The sequence below is a fragment of the Chelonoidis abingdonii genome, chromosome 7 (genome assembly GCF_003597395.2).
Source record: "Chelonoidis abingdonii isolate Lonesome George chromosome 7, CheloAbing_2.0, whole genome shotgun sequence".
Taxonomy (NCBI): domain Eukaryota; kingdom Metazoa; phylum Chordata; order Testudines; family Testudinidae; genus Chelonoidis; species Chelonoidis abingdonii.
In genome coordinates this window covers 24,578,644-24,598,106 of record NC_133775.1, presented here as the reverse complement: position 1 = coordinate 24,598,106, position 19,463 = coordinate 24,578,644, and the positions used below count along the sequence as shown (strand labels likewise).

General features: G+C 44.8%; 1 protein-coding gene and 1 non-coding gene across 3 annotated transcripts in view; both read right to left on the bottom strand.

Moving 5' to 3' along the window:
• Window positions 1–1,045: 1,045 nt before the first annotated feature.
• ACADM (acyl-CoA dehydrogenase medium chain) overlaps window positions 1,046–19,463 on the bottom strand; it is a 50,525-nt gene continuing 32,107 nt past the window's right edge. Inside the window, exon 12 of one of the 2 annotated variants that reach the window (XM_032782156.2) lies at window positions 1,046–2,359. In XM_032782156.2, the coding sequence (XP_032638047.1) occupies window positions 2,288–2,359 (72 nt within the window). In that variant the 3' untranslated portion in view covers window positions 1,046–2,287. Of the gene's footprint in view, window positions 2,360–9,549; window positions 11,152–19,463 lie in introns of those variants that run through there. The other variant, XM_032782155.2, reaches the window with a different exon arrangement.
• Window positions 18,748–18,839, bottom strand: LOC116825868 (small nucleolar RNA SNORD45). Its single transcript, XR_004373940.1, has one exon. It is a non-coding gene; the product is annotated as a small nucleolar RNA SNORD45 (small nucleolar RNA).

The following is a 19,463-nucleotide window of genomic DNA, read 5'->3' as shown; positions in this document are numbered from 1 at the left end:
TAAATTGAGAGGGGAAGTGTTGACCCTTATTCTTTTCAAGTAGATCTGTGGGATCTTTATCTTCAATTTGGACTAACAGTGATAGATAAAATATGCATGTGTCAGATTTTTTCACAAGTGAAGCCTGAGCAGCTGAGAACCCAGCATACATGTAAAAAGTGAAATTGTGCAAGTGACACTTTAGACCAGTACATTACAAGACAAGCTGCCTAATTCCTGGTGTTTTATCATTTACTTCAATAGGAGCAGAATCACAATATGAAAAATAAAGTTTTTTCAAGTGCATTGTTTTTCAATAATAGATGCCAGGTGCAGGCTTCCTTCATGTAGGCTACATAGTTATGGCTCTGCTTTCATGTGCACAAGCACTTCTGTTTTCCTTCAGCAAGACTTCTACAAAGATAAGCATTTTGCTAGTACTATCCAAAAACAGAATTTATGCCTTGTGGCACCTTAAATACTTATTTCAATAAGTTTAGACAAAAACCTCCCACTACAAAATGATTCACCCTCAACTAGGAAACAGAACAGAGAGAATAAAACTTGAAATGTGAATTTAGTTCTCATGAAAGATTGACAGTCCTGGGAACTGACATGATATTTGTTCACTTCCAGTGGCTGGATACTGACTGCTGTTCAAGTAATGCCTAAGGTTAGCTGGATCCCCAAAACAGGTACATAGCATGCACAGTATCACTGTAAGTTTCCCCTCCTCAAAACCCACTAAGTATCAATGATAATTTGGAAGAGGTGAGTTAGTCCCTTTATGAGGGAGATTTCCATGGCCTTGACTGAGATGGTCCACTGCAGTGGTCTGTGGCATGGATAATGACCAGATAGGAATTAAAGTATAATTATTAACTCATTCACAAAGATTGACTAAAAGTGAATTGTCTAATTCTGAGCTGGACCTGATTTGAACAAGTAACTTAAAATGTCACATCTTACTATCCTATTACCAATCATACCACACAATGTTTCTACCATAGTCTATTTGAAGGAAATTGGTCCCCATTTGAAAATAAAAATGAGTAGTGCACATCTGTTTTCTGAGAACAAGTAGTTTTTTATTATTGCAATTCAGCACTATGACTAAGAAACAACTTTTCAATCATTTACTATTAAACATGACAGGAAAAACTTTGCATTGTGTGATTTACTGCTTCTATCAATCATCATACTTGAGTTTATGAGGTAATATTTATGTTTAATAGGGATACTATAACCAAAAATGTGTCACAGTAACCCTTGTGGTGATTTTGAATGCATGCAGTTCAAAGAAACTAAAATAAATCTGAATCTGAATGGTCATTGTTCAGTTTTTCTGCTATAAAAAAATATGTAGTTAATGAAACTACTATTGCGCATAACATTAGTTCCCAAAAGTTGTTCACAGTATTTATCCATAAAATGAAGTCTTATTTTATGAAGGAGAGAGATGAGAAAGAGGTTTGTTTTTTTTAAACTGTACACAATACGATAGCTTTTTTTTAAGGCACAGCAGGTAAAATACATGCATCCAAATAGACAGAACAAAAGAAAAATGTCATCAGCACTGGTTTCAGATGAGTAAGATGAAAGATGGTGCACAAGTAAACCAAATTTCATGTTATGCTATGTCACTGTAAACAAAAACAGGTTTTGTTCATACATGTATAGACAATTTACAAGTACAGTAAAATAAAGTGATAATTCAGTGATAATTTCCTAAAACAATAATCCCTGTTTTGATGTCAGAACATAGTATTATAATTTAGCAGGGCCTAAACATTCACCTATACTTAAATTTTAAATATTCTGAAAGTGCAAGTTTGTAGAACTCATAAAGCTGTAAGTACACAGAAGAAATTGAAACTTACTGATTTGGAGACCATATGAAGCAGAACATGATCTCTGAGGAAACAGAGTAATAGCTTTTTTATTAAAGGTTTCGATATTTTTTCTTTGCTTAGGTCCAAGTCTGCTCCTACAGAATTCAGTGATGAAACTACAATGTACTTCAATGTGTGCAAGTTTGGACCCTTCTAAGGAGAAAAAAATGTACTATTGAAAAAAAAACAATGCGATACCATATTGGAGGCCAAAGATATGCTTTAGAAAATACCAAATTTGTATTGGGATAGAGGGGAAAAAAAAAGAAGTATAAAAGTAATGTTTAAGAAAGTACATAATACAAAAGTGAGAAAAAAATAAGAACCTTTCCTTTATTTTAAACTGCATTCAAGAAAAAAATTAAAGCCCTCTTTTCCTTTATGAAGGAATTGACAGCCAACATCAATGCTTTTGCTTAACTTTTAAACTTGGCAACATGTTCACGTGCTATGATCAGCCTTTGGATCTGAGCTGTTCCTTCATAGATCTGAAAAGAATTATGATACCATTACATTATTGTGTTACATTGCCAGTTTTTAAAAATAGCAAGATCAGTTTCAATACAACATACAAAACATTAAAACTTCACAAATATGTAAAGCAGTGCTGTTGTTTTTACCCAAACTGCTCATGGCCACTTCCCCCCTTGCCTTCTTAACAACTTTTGTTGTTTCTGTCTTCATTTTTATCAGGTTTGCAATGCCTCTCCTCCTCCCTCCCTCCTCCTCTCCCCCCCCCACCGCACCCCCGCACCCCCCCCGGTAATACTGTGTTCTTTCATCTCTCAGCACACATTTTTGTATCTGCTCTGGCACTGTGTTCTCTCTCTCCCCTTTTCTCCTGTTGCTCAAACCACCCCTCTGTTTTAGCCTGTATCCTGGCAACAAAATGAAACATTTACTATGAAGCTCTTTGTGCTAGACTGAAATCAGGATTTTGGTCATTATTCTTTTTGGCAGTACACAAAAATAGAGAGGCATGATGGGAGGCACGAAGTATGATTCAGTGGTTAAAGTACAGAACTGAGTTAAGATTTCAGTTCCTAACTCTCCTAAAGACTTGTGTAGATTTGGTCAAGGTCACACAGCCACAGTTTCACCAACTGCATAATAGGGATAATTGTCTTTACCACCAGGTGTTTCAAGATTCCCAGAAGGAAGATGGTATATAACCGCAAAGCATTATCTGAGCAATGAAAAACCTAAAAGCCTTGTTAAGAAATATCACAAGAAAGGATTCAGTTAACACCCCATGTTTGAAAACAAGAACAAGCTTCAGGCTTTTAAGAATTTTGGGCACTTTAAGCACAAAAGGTTCTATTTTAAGTTGTACAGAGAGAGATTCTAAATAAGATGATGGTCACTGTTACTTAGATTTGTAATTGGGACTAAACTGAGAACAAGAAAGGGGGAAATATCTTTTATCAGAACAGTCTGTGGAAGAACGTGAGAAGTACTGAATGAAATCAAGTACAGAAATGGAACAAAAGAACAGATGGGAAACAAAGTTTTTGCAGATGAAGCATAAAGACAAGAGCACATGCAGTCTGTCATCAGGCAGTGATACAGTAGGGCCGACGGTACAAAGAGTAATCAAGGGCAAGAGACATGTGAGGTATGATGCATCAGAAATGGGAGGATAGTATAAATCTGAAAAAAACTCTTTCAGAGGCTGGGATACTTACTTTAAAGTGACAGTGGATGAAACACAGTAAGGCATTTAAAGACTCTTTACAGACAGATGAGGCAACACCGTGGATTATTCTTTTCCATAAACTTCCCAAAAGATTAGGAATAGAAACCAGAACTAGAGAAGTATGGTTAGATGGAATATTGAAGGAAATTAGAATCACTCCAAAACATGCGACCAATGATCAATGTCTGAAGAACGAAAATTCTTCAATCCAGACTTCAGAAGAATGTTGCAATCAATTCAGCAAATATATATTTTCTATTTATTATTTTTAAAGAAAGTTTAATAATGAAACACTGCTACAAATATCAGTAACAGGAGACCAATCAAAACCACAAAAGAAAATATTTTGAGGCTCTCTTCTCTGTAATTCCTTAGAAATTAGCTGATGTATCACAAATATAACTCCTGCAGAGAGATTAATGGGGATAATCATAACTAGGCTTGGAAGGATTAGATTTTTATCTGTAAACGTCAGTAAACATAGCTTTCACCATGCACAAACTGACAAAAATACATTTCCACCAAAAATAACTGAAATGTACAGATAAAGTAGGATAAACACTGCTAAAGATAAGATGAGAATTTATCAGTCAAAATCCAGCGATTTAAAATTAGTGTTTTACAAAGGGACTAGCAAATAAATAGTAAAACAGATACAATTTCTTGATTTACGGATATTTACTGTGTTTATTTTGACATGTGACATTAACAATTTATATATTAACAGTTTATAAAGGTTTAACTTTTTGAATCTCAGCGTCTACTATCATTAAATAATTGCCTGACCTCACCATAATTTCCTGCAATGGTGAAAATTTAAATTACAAATTTTAAAAATTCTTAAATAAGCACAGATATCATAATTATAAAAAAAGATCAATCAAAATCAATAAGGTCCCAAGAAGATGAATGTAGAAAATGTAGAGACCTACTCAGTTTTTTTTCCCCAAATAAAAATCAATTACCATTCCTTTAGTCCCAAATAAAATTGATGATAAAAATCAACAATAAAAAATCCAAGTTCCTAGGAGAGAGATTTAAATAATAAAAATACTTACAAGGCAATTACAGAACTAAAAGGCTCTGGACACTTTAGACAAGAAACTGTTACATACTGTGACTGTGGTTCTCTGAGACTTAATGCAGACATGTATTCCACTTAGATGTGTGTGCTCACCACTTAGATGTGGAGAATTTTCTTAACAGTCCCTCTAGGGGGTGGCACTTGCACCATGTGGCCATAGCCCCATCCCTGGCTATTGAGGTATTGCCACCCTGACTCCCCTGCCTTAGTTTCTTTGCACTGAATGCCCAGAAACTAAATGCCTATGCAGAGGGGACAGAAGGTGGGCTGTGGAATACACATCTGCATCACGTCTCAAAACAACTACAGTTACAGTAAGTCACCATTTCTCCTTCAAGTAATGCTGCTGCGTATTCCACTTAGGTGACTCAAGCAGTACCTGTAGGGGGCATAGCTCAAAGTCTATTTAAACAAGGACTGCACAACCACCTTCCCAAAGTTTGCATCTGCTCTGAATGCCATGGTAATGGCACAATGGTTTGTAATGTGTGCATCAACAATCATGTGGCAGCCCTCCAAATATCCAATACTGAGATGTCACTTAGGAATGCTATTGATGTAGATTGCACACTCATAGGATGAGCTCGCACCTCGCAGAGGAAGCATAGCTAAAGCGATTTCGTATGCAGTCATGATGCTGGAACTTATCCACTTAGAGATCATCTGTGAGGAAACTGCCTGCCACTTCGTACTGCCTGCAGACCACACAAACACAGAGACGGCAAAGCCTCAAAGGGTGTAGTCCTGTCCAGATAGGTCTGACACAGTCTGATGTCCAATGCGTGAAGACGCTGCTCCTCTGGAGATGAATGCTGCTTAGGAAAAAAAAAAAAAAAACACAAGCAAATAAACTGCTTAGTTTAATTTAACCACAGACCACTTGAGACACAAACTTTGTGTGCAGCCGAAACGTCGCTTTGTCTTTGGAGAATTGTGTGTAAGGAGGATCTGCCATCACAGGCAGGTTCTGCCTGCAATTCACACATTTTCCTTGAAGATGTTACTGCCACGAGGAAGGCAGTTTTTTTACATAAGAGGACAGGGGCAGGATGCCAGAGGCTCGAACTGAGGTCCCATAAGAGTCACTAAAACGGTGGTAACATCCCACAAGGGAACTAGTTCCTGCACCAGTGGGTGGAGATGAAGGATTCCTTTCCACCATGGCTTTGGAAAACACCGATCTTCCATGAATGAGTGGCTGAGATTGCTGCTAGATGCACCCTCAATGACCTAAGTGTACGCCTGACAACTGAAGACGTAGCAAATAGTCCAAGGTGTCTTGGATACTAGCTAGTGTCAGCTGAACTCCGCAGGCCAATGACCACACTGAAAAACGCTTCCACTTTGCCAAACAGGCCATCCTAGTAGACGGTTTTATACTACTGAGTAGGTCTATTGATCAGCTGCAGAACATCACTCTTCCTCGTCATTCAACCAGAGCAGCCACATCATAAGATGCAGGGAGGGAGCTAAGTGCCAGATGCAAAGTGTGACTGTGGTTCTGCACGAGCAGGTCAGGATGGAGAGGAAGGAATACAGGAGGCCAAAGTGACAGTGCAAGAAGGTTGGAAAACCAGCACTGCCTTGGCCACGCCAAGGCAATGAGGATGAGCCTGACCCGATCTGCTTTCAGCTTTAGGATGACTTGTGGAATGATCAGGATCAGAGGAAAAGCATGCAGGAGAGCCAATTGCCAAATGAGATGAAAGGTGTCCTTGAGGCCACCTTGAAAGCAGAAGAGACGGCATTTCCTGTTGTTCCTCGTAGCAAACAGGTCAACCATTGGGATGCCCCATGCTGCAGAGATGACTTGAAGAACACAGGGTTTCAGACAACACTCATGGTTCAAGGGAAAATTCCTGCTGAGATGGTCCACAAGATGATTCTGGACCCTAGGCAAGCGATCGGCTAGCAGAGTCAAAATGGGCACTTGGGGGGCACCAGCAGGAGGTGTGTCGATTGGTCAAACCATGGACTCGACTGCCTCTTCGTCTGGGATCTATGACCCTTTCTGGGGTAATCCCGCTGTCTCAAGGGAGCAAAAGGTTGCCCAAAGGTGCGCTGCAGATAGTATTGTTGCTGTGGTTAACCACTGAAGCAACATCTCCTCATTGTTGGTGTATACACCCCTCAAGAACATAGGGTAGCCTTAAAATCCTTGAAGGAGGGCAGGGTCTCATCTATTTGTGTGAAACCACCCAGCCATTGAAGGGCAAATCCCCTATCGCCTGCTGCATGTCAGGAACAATGCCTGAATTCTGCAGCCAGGACATTCTTCTTATGGTCACCACAGAGGCCAAAACTCTGGCCGAAGCATTTATGACATCCAGCATGGACTGCAATAATGTCTCGGCCACTAAATAGCCTTTGATGATAAATGCCCAAAATACTTCTCTGGAGATTTCAAGCATTAGAGGCCAGCAGGCACTGGGCCAGCGGCCCCTCTGCTAACTGCAAGACAAGTGCCACTCCTGGTGCCCATAGTGCTCCATAAATGGTCCCCAATGTGGGTCAGGTGATGGAGAGCAGGAGGACGAAGATCCCAACCTTGGTGCTGAGAAGCCTTGGGTGTCAGGTATAAAGGTGGAGCCAATCCTGAGGGAGCGAGTAACCAGTCTAATTCATTTGTTGCCCAGAACGAGGCAGGGACCGGTGCCAATGAATGAAGCAGTATCAAAGGCACTGTGTATGCTAGTGCTGGAAGGAGTGTCGACCCCAAAATCAGTGGCAATACTGAAGCAGGTGATGGTGATGAAGTAGAGGGTGGTGAGAGCTGCCACAGTAATGTTGACAGTGCCAAATGCAATGGTGCCGAGGAGTTTCCCAGTGCCAAGGACGTCCCTTGCACTGAACCCGGTGGAAGGGGAACATCGGGATGTGGTGACAACAGACCTGAGGGTTCAGCGGCCCATCCAGTCAATGGAGCTATAAATGATGCAGCCCTAGCAATGTCCTTTATCAAGGAAGCGGTCAGGTTGGAAAGGCAGAGTTGGTCTGTAGCTTCCTGGTACGCTGCCAACATGGAAACAACCAATCGCTGTTGGCATCGCCCTTGTCCATACTGGACTCAATGGATGCTGTGGATCCAGAACCAGAGTTGACGGTTCAGGATTTCTAACCTCCCTACTCAGCACCATGGATAGATTAGAGCAGGTATTCTCAAACAGATTTTTTTGGTGGCTTCAAAGTGCAGCCACCAACTCTTGCTGACAATTTTTCCTAAAATATTTAATTAACTTTAGGAAAAACAAATAAATATGCATATATACACATCCAAATCATTGTAGTTTATGTAGGCTTTTTCCAGATTTAGTAATAAAAACAAATAAAATAAATAAAAATGTACAGTGTTCTCTATTCTTTACTGGACCTAAACGGAATAGAAACACATAAGGTGCTTTGCATGTTCTTGTCTTTTTGTTGTTGTTTCCTTTGCCTTTTGGGGATTTTTTTTTTTTTTTTTTTTTAAGCTTGATAGATAGTAAGTCTGCTGCTGTGAAAAGTGATATTTGTATGTTTGTTAATATCACTTTTCACAGCAGACATACTCAGCCTCGGCGAATCCTGGGACAAATTAAGCCCTGGGGCCGAAGGATGATAGCATGGGTGGTGAGCCTGGGACCAAAGCTTGGAACCAGAGCCTGCTACCACACGGATGAAGCCCAAAGCCCTGCAGCTGAAGCCTGTCCCCCTGCCCTTGGGAAAGTGGGGAATGCACCTCCAACATTTGTGTCTCCAGAGGAGGGCAGGGCCCAACCCTCACTGGTGGCCCTGAGAGGGGCCACTGCTTCCCTCCTCCCTAATCACAGCCCAGGAGGCTGTGGCCGCAAGAAAAGCCCCTGGTGGCTCCACATGGCCACAGTGGCTCCATTTGAGAAACGTTGGGTTAGAGGCACCTGCGCCATCCTGCGTGCTAGCACTAACCTTGTGCTCTTCCTGAGGGAGGCAGAAGAATGCCCATGATACCTGGAATGGTCTTATGCAGTCTTTTCCTTGGTGCACTAAATGGGGAACAGCTCCTCAGTCTCTTTGGAGAGGCGCCTGCTCCAGATTCTGCAGCATCAGCACTCAGAACCAGAAGGTGACCTCCAATATGACTAAAGCCTCGGCGCCGAAGCATGGCCTGTTCAAGTAGCTGCTGCTTTAGGCAAAGATCCCTAGGCATCTGAATCCATTTTGTGAATGATCTACAGATTGAATACTGCACCTTGATGTGGGCTTCACCCAAGCGCAACGTGTGGAGACTGCTATTGAGAATCGCTCCCCCTCATGACTGACAATGTTCAAACCCTGGTGAGGGCATCTCAGGGGAATACTTAACTAAATACAAATAATGTGAATTGAACAAACACTAAGGATACTCCTAACAACTAGAAAAAAAATATTCTAATACAGCGAGAGATTCTGTAATCTTAACTTCACAGAGCTCCAACTCCAGCCATAGGCAGTAAGAAGGAACTGAGGGGGCCAGGGCAACGCTGCCTCAACTTAGCCAGGGGAGGGGTTATGACTACAAGGTGCAAGCGGTGCCTCTCTATGGGCACTGCTAGGCAAAATGTCTCTGATAAATTGGGCACACACACACCCCTAAGCTGAATACATGATGGCATCTACTTGAACAGCACCATAATTCCCTCTGAACCTTTCTATGAAATGAGCTTCTAGAATCTGATCCCTTTAGGAAACATCAAATCAAACATCTGGATAGATTTCTCAGATAAATGTTGTGACTGATATAAAAAGACATTACTCTGAAACTTAATAGGCCATTTATAAAGATGACAACCTAAAACCATTTTATAAACCCAAAGCATCCTCGTTACACAGTAAAAATATTTGAAGAGCTTACAATGGACATGGATCTGCTCTATTAATATTGTTGCCAGTGACTAGGTCAACATACGTTTACTGTATGAATATGTTGGGTTAGTAATGGGGGAGGGGGAGATGTCAGGAAAAACAAACAAAGGAAAACAATGACTCAAAATAAGTCACTGTTTGGTAGCCACTTTGCGGTTGTTAAGAGACAATGCTAGACAGAAAAAGACTTGGGAACACAAGAAGATCAAAAGGTCAGTATCAGTTTATAAAGAGACTGGGGAGCTGTTTAGGGAAACCACACCAACACAGGCACCTGCTGGGGGTGTCTGAAGGTTGGTCTGCTTAGGTTATAACAGAGGATGGTAAGATGTTATCTCAGGTAACACAGATACGTGGGTAGATTGTTTTAAAATCTTTTTTCTTTTATGCTTTGTTCTTACTGTTAGAAACAAACAATACTTTGTTTTTAGTCCACAAAAGCTTATGCTCAAATAAATTTGTTAGTCTCTAAGCTGCTACAAGTACTCCTGTTCTTTTTGTGGATACAGACTAACACGGCTGCTACTTTGAAACCTGTTCTTAACAAGCTGTCTGGTCACAATATTCACCACTGATCAGAGACTCTCAAAGGAAAGAACTGTTAAACCCAGTCAGACCTGCTGGGTAAGCATAGCTTATACACAGGGCATCACAGGGTACAGTAGCCCAGGGCCCAGTCTAAGAGTGGGAAAATTGTGGGATTACAGTCCAGGAAAGGTAATGGAATGATGTCTGAACCTGAAGGGGTACACTCAGAGACCAGAGAGGGTACTGGGACAGAGCTTGAGTGGACTGTGCTTTTCTGTAGAGACAGTAAAGAACTGGAAGGGAGGATGTTTTGTCTGAGACTTGTGTAATTGGGCTGGATTTTCAGAACTCTTTCCTGTTTCCTTCCAATAGATGGTCCCATAACACTATTTATAGATTCATTGGCAAAGGAAACACACACACATATGGAATTGGAACAAGATCTGAGCCCCAATCCTTGGCTGGCTGTGTGTGCCACAGCTAAACTTGGGGAATGCAAAGCCATAGTTGTGCTCCTCTTATCTTGAGCTGGTTCCCTGGTGTGAGTCAGAGAAGCTAAGATGCTGCTCTAACTCTCACCAGCCGCCAATGGACCTGAAAGGCTGTTTGAGCAGCCAGAGGTCACAGGAAAGTCCCAGCCACATACCCCTTAGTCTAAACCTGCTTTTGTGCTGCTGGAGGATACTACTATGCTACGAAGCAGCCATACCACAGGGGAGAATCTGGACCATTACGTGTATTTTGAATAGTCCAAGACAGAATCTCTCTTTTTAAAAAAGCCTCTTGACACACTAATCTCACTACCAGAGTAACACTTTTCTGAAGGATGTAGACCTTGTCTATCAGCTGTAGATAAATGCTGTTCATTTTCTGGATGAGAGAGTTAATGTTACACACTTCATGGACTGGCAAATAATCACGAGAGAAAGCTCAAGAGCATCACTAGAAGATGAATTTCAGAGCCTAGGATTACAGACATCAGTTGTCTTATCCATTGCTGGCTTGTGCAAAAACTGAGCTGCCCAAGGGACACTGACAAAATGGCTCCTCAATCCAGACCAAGGAATAAACTCAAAGATGAAATGGGAGGCCCTCTTTCTTATTTTGCTTCCCTAAATCAGAGAAAAATAAAGTAGAGGAAAAGTTAAAGAGGATTGCTGTCATGGGACAAAAGAACTAAACAGCATTCTACCTGAACACAAGTCTTCAGGTTTTGCAAAGGGTATAGAAATGTGCTGTACTAAACACAGAATAAGGTTGCAGCTTCCTTTCTTTTTTCTCATATAAAAAGGGGAAACCAGAACAGCTTCAGAACTACATTAATTAATGAGAATAATGAAATAGTTTTATATCATTCATGTGAACCAAAAAAGAAAAGGAGCAGCAAAGAAAAGTTTCCCACCAATTACATTGATAGTTAGTCACAGAACATGGTTTCTAAACTCTCTTTGCATCATTATAACTTGCCAGCATCTTCACAGTTAGGTTGGACAAATATTTTGTGGCCTAGGAAACGCATTGTGTGGTGAAAGAACCAACTCCTTTTTAGAATTATTTAATTGCTCCTATTCCTGCACTTGATAGTATTAGGAATAAAGTACTGTGCCCCCGTCTGTGCAAAGGAATTCTTTTACAATCATTCCTTTAGAAGAGTAATTAGTATCAATAATGTTCTTGAGATAACTTATGCTCAGCACTAGTACTGCAGCACTCTGAGTACTTGAAGTGGCTTTTAGTTTAAGGAATCATAAAATGTTTTTATTATGGGTCCCTCCTTTCTGCCTATGTGATTTGGCAAATAAGTGAAGATTACCGCCAGTTTTGCAACAGGGAAGTGCAGTGGATCATCATGTTAGGAAGAAGAAAATTCAATCTCCACTTCAGAAAGCCTTTTAAAATAGCCTGCAGGTTTGATTATTTATATTAACTGTTTTGTATAATTTCAGTTTCCTTAAAAAAAAGACGGTTACTCAACTTTGTAACTGTTGTTCTTCGAGATGTGTTGCTCATATCCATTCCAGTTAGGTTGCGCACGCGTCGCGTGCACATTCGTCGGAAGATTTTTACCCTAGCAACACTCGGTGCGTCAGCTGGGCGCCCCCTGGAGTGGCGCTGCCATGGCACCAGATATATACCCCTGCCGACCCAACCACCCCTCAGTTCCTTCTTGCCAGTTACTTCGACAGTGGGGGAAGGAGGGTGGGTTTGGAATGGATATGAGCAACACATCTCGAAGAACAACAGTTACAAAGGTGACTTACTGTCTTTTCTTCTTCGAGTGATTGCTCATATCCATTCCAGTTAGATGATTCCCAAGCCTTACCTAGCCGGTGGGGTCGGAGTGAGATGTGGCAGAATGCAAAACTGCTGAGCCAAAGGCTGCATCATCTCTTGACTGTTGAACCAGAGCATAATGTGAAGCAAAGGTGTAGACCGAGGACCAGGTAGCTGTGCAACATATTTCCTGGATTGGTACATGAGCCAGGAAGGCAGCAGATGAAGCCTGAGCCCTGGTAGAATGTGTGGTGAGATGGCCCAAGGGAACATAAGCCAAGTCATCGCAAGTGCGGATGCAAACTGTCACCCAAGAGGAGATCCTCTGGGAGGAGACAGGTAGGCCCTTCATTCGGTCTGCCACTGCAACGAAGAGTTGGGGTGCTTTACGAAAGGGCTTTGTCCATTTGATATAAAATGTGAGCGCCCTACGGACATCTAGGGAGTGCAACTGTTGTTCCCGTCGTGATGAGTGCGGTTTCGGGAAGAAGACCGGAAGGAAGATGTCCTGATTGGTATGGAAGGCTGATACCACTTTAGGGGGGGAACACTGGGTGTGGTCACAACTGCACCTTGTCTTTGTGAAAGACTGTATACGGTGGTTCCACCATGAGCACCCGAAGCTTGGAGACTCATCTGGCTGATGTAATGGCTATGAGGAAAACTGTCTTCCAAGTTGCCAATGGCTCGAATGGTAGAGACATAAATCTGTTTAAGACTAGGTTGAGGTCCCAGGTAGGGGCAGGGTGGCGTACTTGAGGGTATAGGCACTCCAAGCCCTTGAGGAATCTGGAAACCATAGGGTGTGAAAACACAGAGCAGCCACTTTCTTCTGGGTGGAAGGTAGAAATGGCAGCCAAGTGCACCCTCAATGACAATACCGCTAGGCCCTGCTGTTTCAGAGACCAGAGGTAGTGCAGGATGGTGGGGATCGAGACCTTGATGGGAGTAACATTTTGCATTTTGCACCAGCAGGAGAAATGCTTCCACTTGGCCAGATACATAGACCGAGTGGAAGGTTTTCTGCTACCCAGGAGTACTTGATGCACTGGGGCAGAGAAACGTAACTGACTGGGTTAACCATGCAGAAGCCATGCCGTGAGGTGAAGGGACTGCAGGTCTGGGTGGTGAAGTTTGCCATGGTCTTGAGTTATGATGTCTGGATGATGAGGCAGGGTGATTGGGTTGACTATCGACAGGTCGAGCAACATGGTGTACCAGTGTTGCCTGGGCCACGCAGGGGCGATCATGATCAGATGAGCTCTCTCCCTGCGGAGCTTTAGTAGGACCTTGTGAACCAACGGGAATGGTGGAAAGGCGTAAAGTAGTTCACTCTTCCACGGAATCAGGAAGGCGTCTGAGATCGAACTCTGGGAGAGACCTTGGAAGGAGCAGTATCTCTGGCATTTCCTTTTCTCACGGGAAGCGAAGAGGTCTATGTGGGGAAATCCCCCCCTTCCGGAAGACAGAATGTATAATATCCGAACGAATCGACCACTCGTGAGACAGAAAAGATCTACTGAGTTGATCTGCCAGAGTGTTCCGAACTCCTGGGAGAAAGGACGCTACCAGGTCTACCGAGTGGGCTATGCAAAAGTTGGATCGCCTCCCGACAAAGGGGGGAGGATCGTGTCCCTCCCTGCTTGTTTATGTAGTACATGGCCGTTGTGTTGTCTGTAAACACCGAGACACAACGGTCCTGTAGATGTTGCTGCAATGCCTGGCACGCCAAGTGGACTGCTCTTAGTTCTCGGACATTTATGTGTAACACCAGCTCCTGAGATGACCAAAGGCCTTGAGTGCGAAGATGTCTGAGGTGAGCACCCCAGCCGAGAGATGACACGTCTGTCATCAGGGACACGGAGGGCTGTGGCAGATGGAATGGCAGTCCTGCACACACCAGGGAGGGCATTAATTGGGTCCACGCAGGGAGGAAAGGGGAAAGGCGGTTGTAAAACTGAAAAGGATCCTGGAGACAACTGGTACACCGCCCTTGAGCGCACCTTCAAAAGTTCGGTTTGGATCCCCTTGTTGGCTAGGAGGGACCGTTATTCTGACCCCCTTGAGGTCCAGACTGTTGTCTGCGGTTGCCTCGACCTCGCCTCCTGCCAAAGTCCTGTCTTGGTCTAGGCGGGGGGTAAGGGCGTTGAGGTTGGGTGCGGAAGGATCTTCGTTCAGTCTGTGGTGTATGCATCCCGAGCGAACGCATAATCACTTCATTATCTTTCAGACTCTGTAGCCTAGGGTCCGTCTTCTCGGAGAATAGACCCTGGCCATCGAATGGCAAGTCTTGGATAGTGTGCTGAAATTCAGGTAGCAGGCCTGACACCTGAAGCCATGATATACGCCTCATGGCGATTCCAGAGGCCACAGTTCTGGCTGCCGAATCGGCAGCGCCCAGCGAGGCCTGGAGAGAAGTTCTCACCACCTTCTTTCCTTCCTCCAATAGTGCCTTAAATTCTTGGTGGTAGTCTTGCGGGACCAGCTCTGAATTTCCCTACCGCCTCCCAGGTGTTGTAATTATACCCGCTAAGTAGGGCTTGCTGGTTCGCCACCCTGAGTTGGAGGCCCCCCGCGGAGTAGATTTTACGGCGCAACAAATCCATGCGCCTAGCCTCCCTAGATTTTGGGGCAGGGGCTTGCTGGCCATAGCGCTCCCGTTCATTTACGGACTGTACGACCAGTGAGCAGGGAGGAGGGTGCACGTATAAGTACTAGTACCCCTTAGAGGGCACGATGTACTTCCATTCCACTCCTCTGGCCGTGGGCGGAATAGATGCTGGGGATTGCCAGATGGTATCTGCCTTAGCTTGAAACGATCAAATGAACGGTAAGGCCACTCAATTTGGTGCATCTGCCGACAATGTATCTACCACGGGGTCCTCAACCTCCGGAACTTCCTCCACCTGCAGGTTTATATTCAGGGCGACGTGCCTCAGGAGGTCCTGGTGTGCCCTGAGGTCAATTGGAGGCGGGCCCGATGAGGATGTCCCCGCTACCGCTTCATCCAGGGAAGACGAAGACGAAAGGCCCAGGATGAGTGGCTCCTGTATGGTCTCCTGATCATGGGGGACGTCAGGGACCGGTGGGACCTGAAGGTCCGGTGCGTGGATGGAAGCTTCCTCTGTACCCGCAGGCGGGGGGGCGGCTGACAGTGGCCTCTGCCACTGAGTGTTCCAATGGAACGGAGCGTGATGTCACTGCGGGTCCACCTTGGGGTTGGTGACATGCCCAAGGTGTCCAAAAGGACCACTGATGAGGTCCCTGGTCTGTGCCGTGGGTCTCTTGGAAGACTTGGCTGTGTGTATCCGAATCACGGTCATGTGCGTAGGAGGCACTGTCCGCGTGTGATGATACTGATGTATGGCGAGATGGCCACGGAGGAGCTGAAACCACTTGGGAAGGGTCTCTGCGTCTGGTTGATCCGTCTTCACACGGCACTGGAGAACGGTATCAGGCACCGTACTGGTACCGAGAATGAGACCAGGACCTGTGACTGGAGCGGTGCCGGGAGGTCGACTGGGACCTCGAAGCTCTATGTCGAGAAAGGCTGCGAGAGGTGTGGTGCCGTGAACGGTGCTGGGAGTTGGATCAGTGCTGAGAGTATCGGGTCGGCGAGCATGATCTTGAACGGTGCCACGAGTACGACCGGTACCGAGATGGAGAGCGGTACCGGGACTGCGAGCGGCATCGGGACAGGGATCGGTGACGGGACCGAGAACGCCAGCGGGACCTCGATCGTGACGGGTGCCTTTCAGCAGTGCCAAGCGAGGATGGTCTGAGCAGGGCAGGCTTGCCTACTGATTGGATAACCCACACCGGCGGTGCCTGGGGTTGAGGTAGCGCAGGCTCTGTCAGGGCAATCAGCTCCATTGCCGTAGAGAATGTCTCCGGCATGGAGGGAACAATAAGCTCAACCACGGCGCGTGCCAGGGAGCTGTCAGGCACTGGACTCAACGGCTCTTGCGAGGCCGGAATCAACGGCGCTGAAGTTGTCGGTGCCGCAGCAGTTGTCGGTGCCGGGCAGTCCAACTTAGGCGGGTGCTCTGACTGCGACGTAGGCACGGGAGTCGCAGGAGTCTTGTGCCTCTTGACCCGCGGGAGAGAGAGAGAGCGGTGCCGGGCAGGCTTCTGGGCTGGCGATGGTTGGTGCCGAGGGGCCTTCGCGGTGCCGGTGCGCTCCAGAGCTGAAGATGCACTTTTCCCCGGTGCGGACTGTCCGGCACTCGGTGCCGAGGAATAAGGGCTGCCTCCATTGGGAGCTGTTTGAGATGAAAGTCTCGCTCCTTTTTCATCCGCGGCTTGAAGGTCTTGCAGATGCTGCACTTATCTGCGAAGTGGGATTCCCCCAGGCACTTAAGGCAGGAGTCGTGAGGATCTCCTGTCAGCATCGGCTTGCGACAAGCCGAGCACGGTTTGAAACCCAGTGAACCTGGGTTTCAAACATGGGCCTCGGCACCAGGTGAGGGGAAAGGGCTAATCCCCAACCCTTGTTAACTATATATAATAACTACATTAAAGAACTAATAAAACTAAGTAGAAATATAGAAAATTGAACTACACACATAATAACGAGGAAAGAACTATGAGAAGCTAGGGAGGTGGAGATCAGCTAAGCTGCGCTCCACTGTTCCAATGACTGACACGGGCGGTGTCATGGTACAATTCCCCACTCTGAACTTTAGCGTCCAAAAGATGGGGTACCAGCATGAATTCCTCTAAGCTTGATTACCAGCTTAGAACCTGTAGCGCTGCCACCAACCAGGAATTCCAGCGCCTGGTACACTCTGGTCCCTCCAAAACCTTGCCTGGGAAACCCCAAGACCCAGATCCTCTGGATCTTAACACAAGGAAAGTAAACCCTTTCCCCCACCGTTGCCTCTCCCAGGCTTCCCCTCCTGGTTACCCGGAAGATCACTGTGATTCAAACTCCTTGAATCACAAACAGAAAGAAAATTCACCTTCCCCCTCCTTCTCTCTCCCCCTCCAGAGTCTTCCTAAGAGAACAGTAATCCTGACACAGAAGAGAAATTAGCCTCTCTCCCCCTTCCCTCCTTTCTCGCCACCATTCCCTGGTGAATCCAGACCCAGTCCTCTCAGGTCTCACCAGAATAAAAAAACAATCAGGTTCTTAAACAAGAAAAGAGTTCAATTAAAGAGGAAAAACAGTAAAAATTATCTTTATAAATTAAGATGGATTAGGTACAGGGTCTTTCAGCTATAGACACTGGGAATACCCTCCCAGCCTAAGTATACAAGTACAAATTAAAACCTTCTCAGCAAAATACCAATTTGAACTCCTTTCAGCCAAATACATATTTGAACTCCTTCCAGCCAAATGCACATTTGCAAATAAAGAAAACAAACATAAGCCTAACTCACCATCTACCTAGTACTTACTATTTGGAATCTATAAGAACCTGTATCAGGGAGACTGGAGAGAAACCTGGTTGCACGTCTGTGCCCTCAGAGTGAACCACCACCACCAAAAACTAACAGCACACACAGAAACTTCCCTCCCTCAAGATTTGAAAGGATCCTGTCTCCTGATTGGTTCTCTGGTCAGGTGACAGCCAGGCTTACTGAACTTATTAACCCCTTACAGTCAAAAGAGATATAAAGTACGTTTGTTCTATTAACTCCTTCTATCTGTTTATGATAGGCGGTAAGAAAGAACTGAGGGGCAGTTGGGTCGGCAGGGGTATATATCCAGCGCCATGGCGGCGCCACTCCAGGGGATGCCCGGGCGACCCAGTGAGTGTTGCTAGGGTAAAAATCTTCCGACGAACGTGCACGTGACGTGCGCGCACACCTGACTGGAATGGATATGAACAATCACTTGAAGAAGAACTGTTTGTTCTTAAAAAGACTGAAGTGGGGGATTAAAGTCTATACTCTTCTCTACGTTTTGATTTCTTTCCTTTCAATCTCTGCTTCCTCTTATCTTGCCTAACCAGGTGCTGCTCCCTGCTGTGAATTTGAGCCTCACTGAACTTCCATAGCAGCATTTTAGAGGAGCTTTCTAAGACAACACTGGATACCTGCTTTACCAACAAGGTGCTATCAGAGGCAGCCTTCATTTTACTACACACAGCCCTTTATGTTGCTGCTTAGTTTAAGAGTTATCTGAATTGGGCTGAGAACCATGTTTCATTAAAACTTATTCAGGCTGCTTAAGTACTGGCCATGTAGTGTGGGGTCAGGACAAAGCATGTTTAAGCCAAGTTTAAGAATGGTGTTTTAGCCTACATGCGGACTTGCTATACCAACATTTCTTTAGACTTGCGGACTTGCTATACCAACATTTATTTAGACTTAAGATAGCATTTAGAAAGATGGCTCTTACTTGGAAAGAGACACTCAAGTCCCAGAATAAAAATATCCACATAATATCAGAGTGTTCTAAAAACTGAAGGCACAAGTAGCACATCTCTCAGATCTCAAGAGTAATTCTAAGAGCTAAAAAGAGTAGTGACTGCCATCAACTTCAGTTTCAGATAATACATGCCAAGGATCATCACTGATTTTGGAAGCTACTTTGCCTCTCTAAAAGCCAAATAGCCTCCCCTTCCTCACTCCTGGAGTAGCCCAGAACTGTTTTTTCCAATCCATCATCCCAGCTCCCTCCAAAATAGGGGCAAATGAAGTGACTGAAGCGCTACGACAACATGCTGCTTAACCTTGGCTCAAACAAGTTCAGTGACAGAGGCCTGGTCTACACTACGCATTTAAACTGAATTTAGCAGCGTTAAACCGAATTAACCCTGCACTCGTCCACACAACAAAGCCCTTTATATCGATATAAAGGGCTCTTTAAACCGATTTCTGTACTCTTCCCCGACAAGGGGAGTAGCGCTGAAATCGGTATTGCCATGTCGGATTAGAGTTAGTGTGGTCGCAATTTGACGGTATTGGCCTCCAGGAGGTATCCCACAGTGCACCACTGTGACCTCTCTGGAAAGCAATCTGAACTCGAATGCACGGGCCAGGTAGACAGGAAAAGCTCCGCAAACTTTTGAATTGCATTTCCTGTTTGCCCAGCATGGAGCTCTGATCAGCATGGGTGGCGATCCAGTCCCAAATCCTAAAAGAGCTCCAGCATGGGCCGTACGGGAGATACTGAATCTGATCGCTGTATGGGGAATCAAAT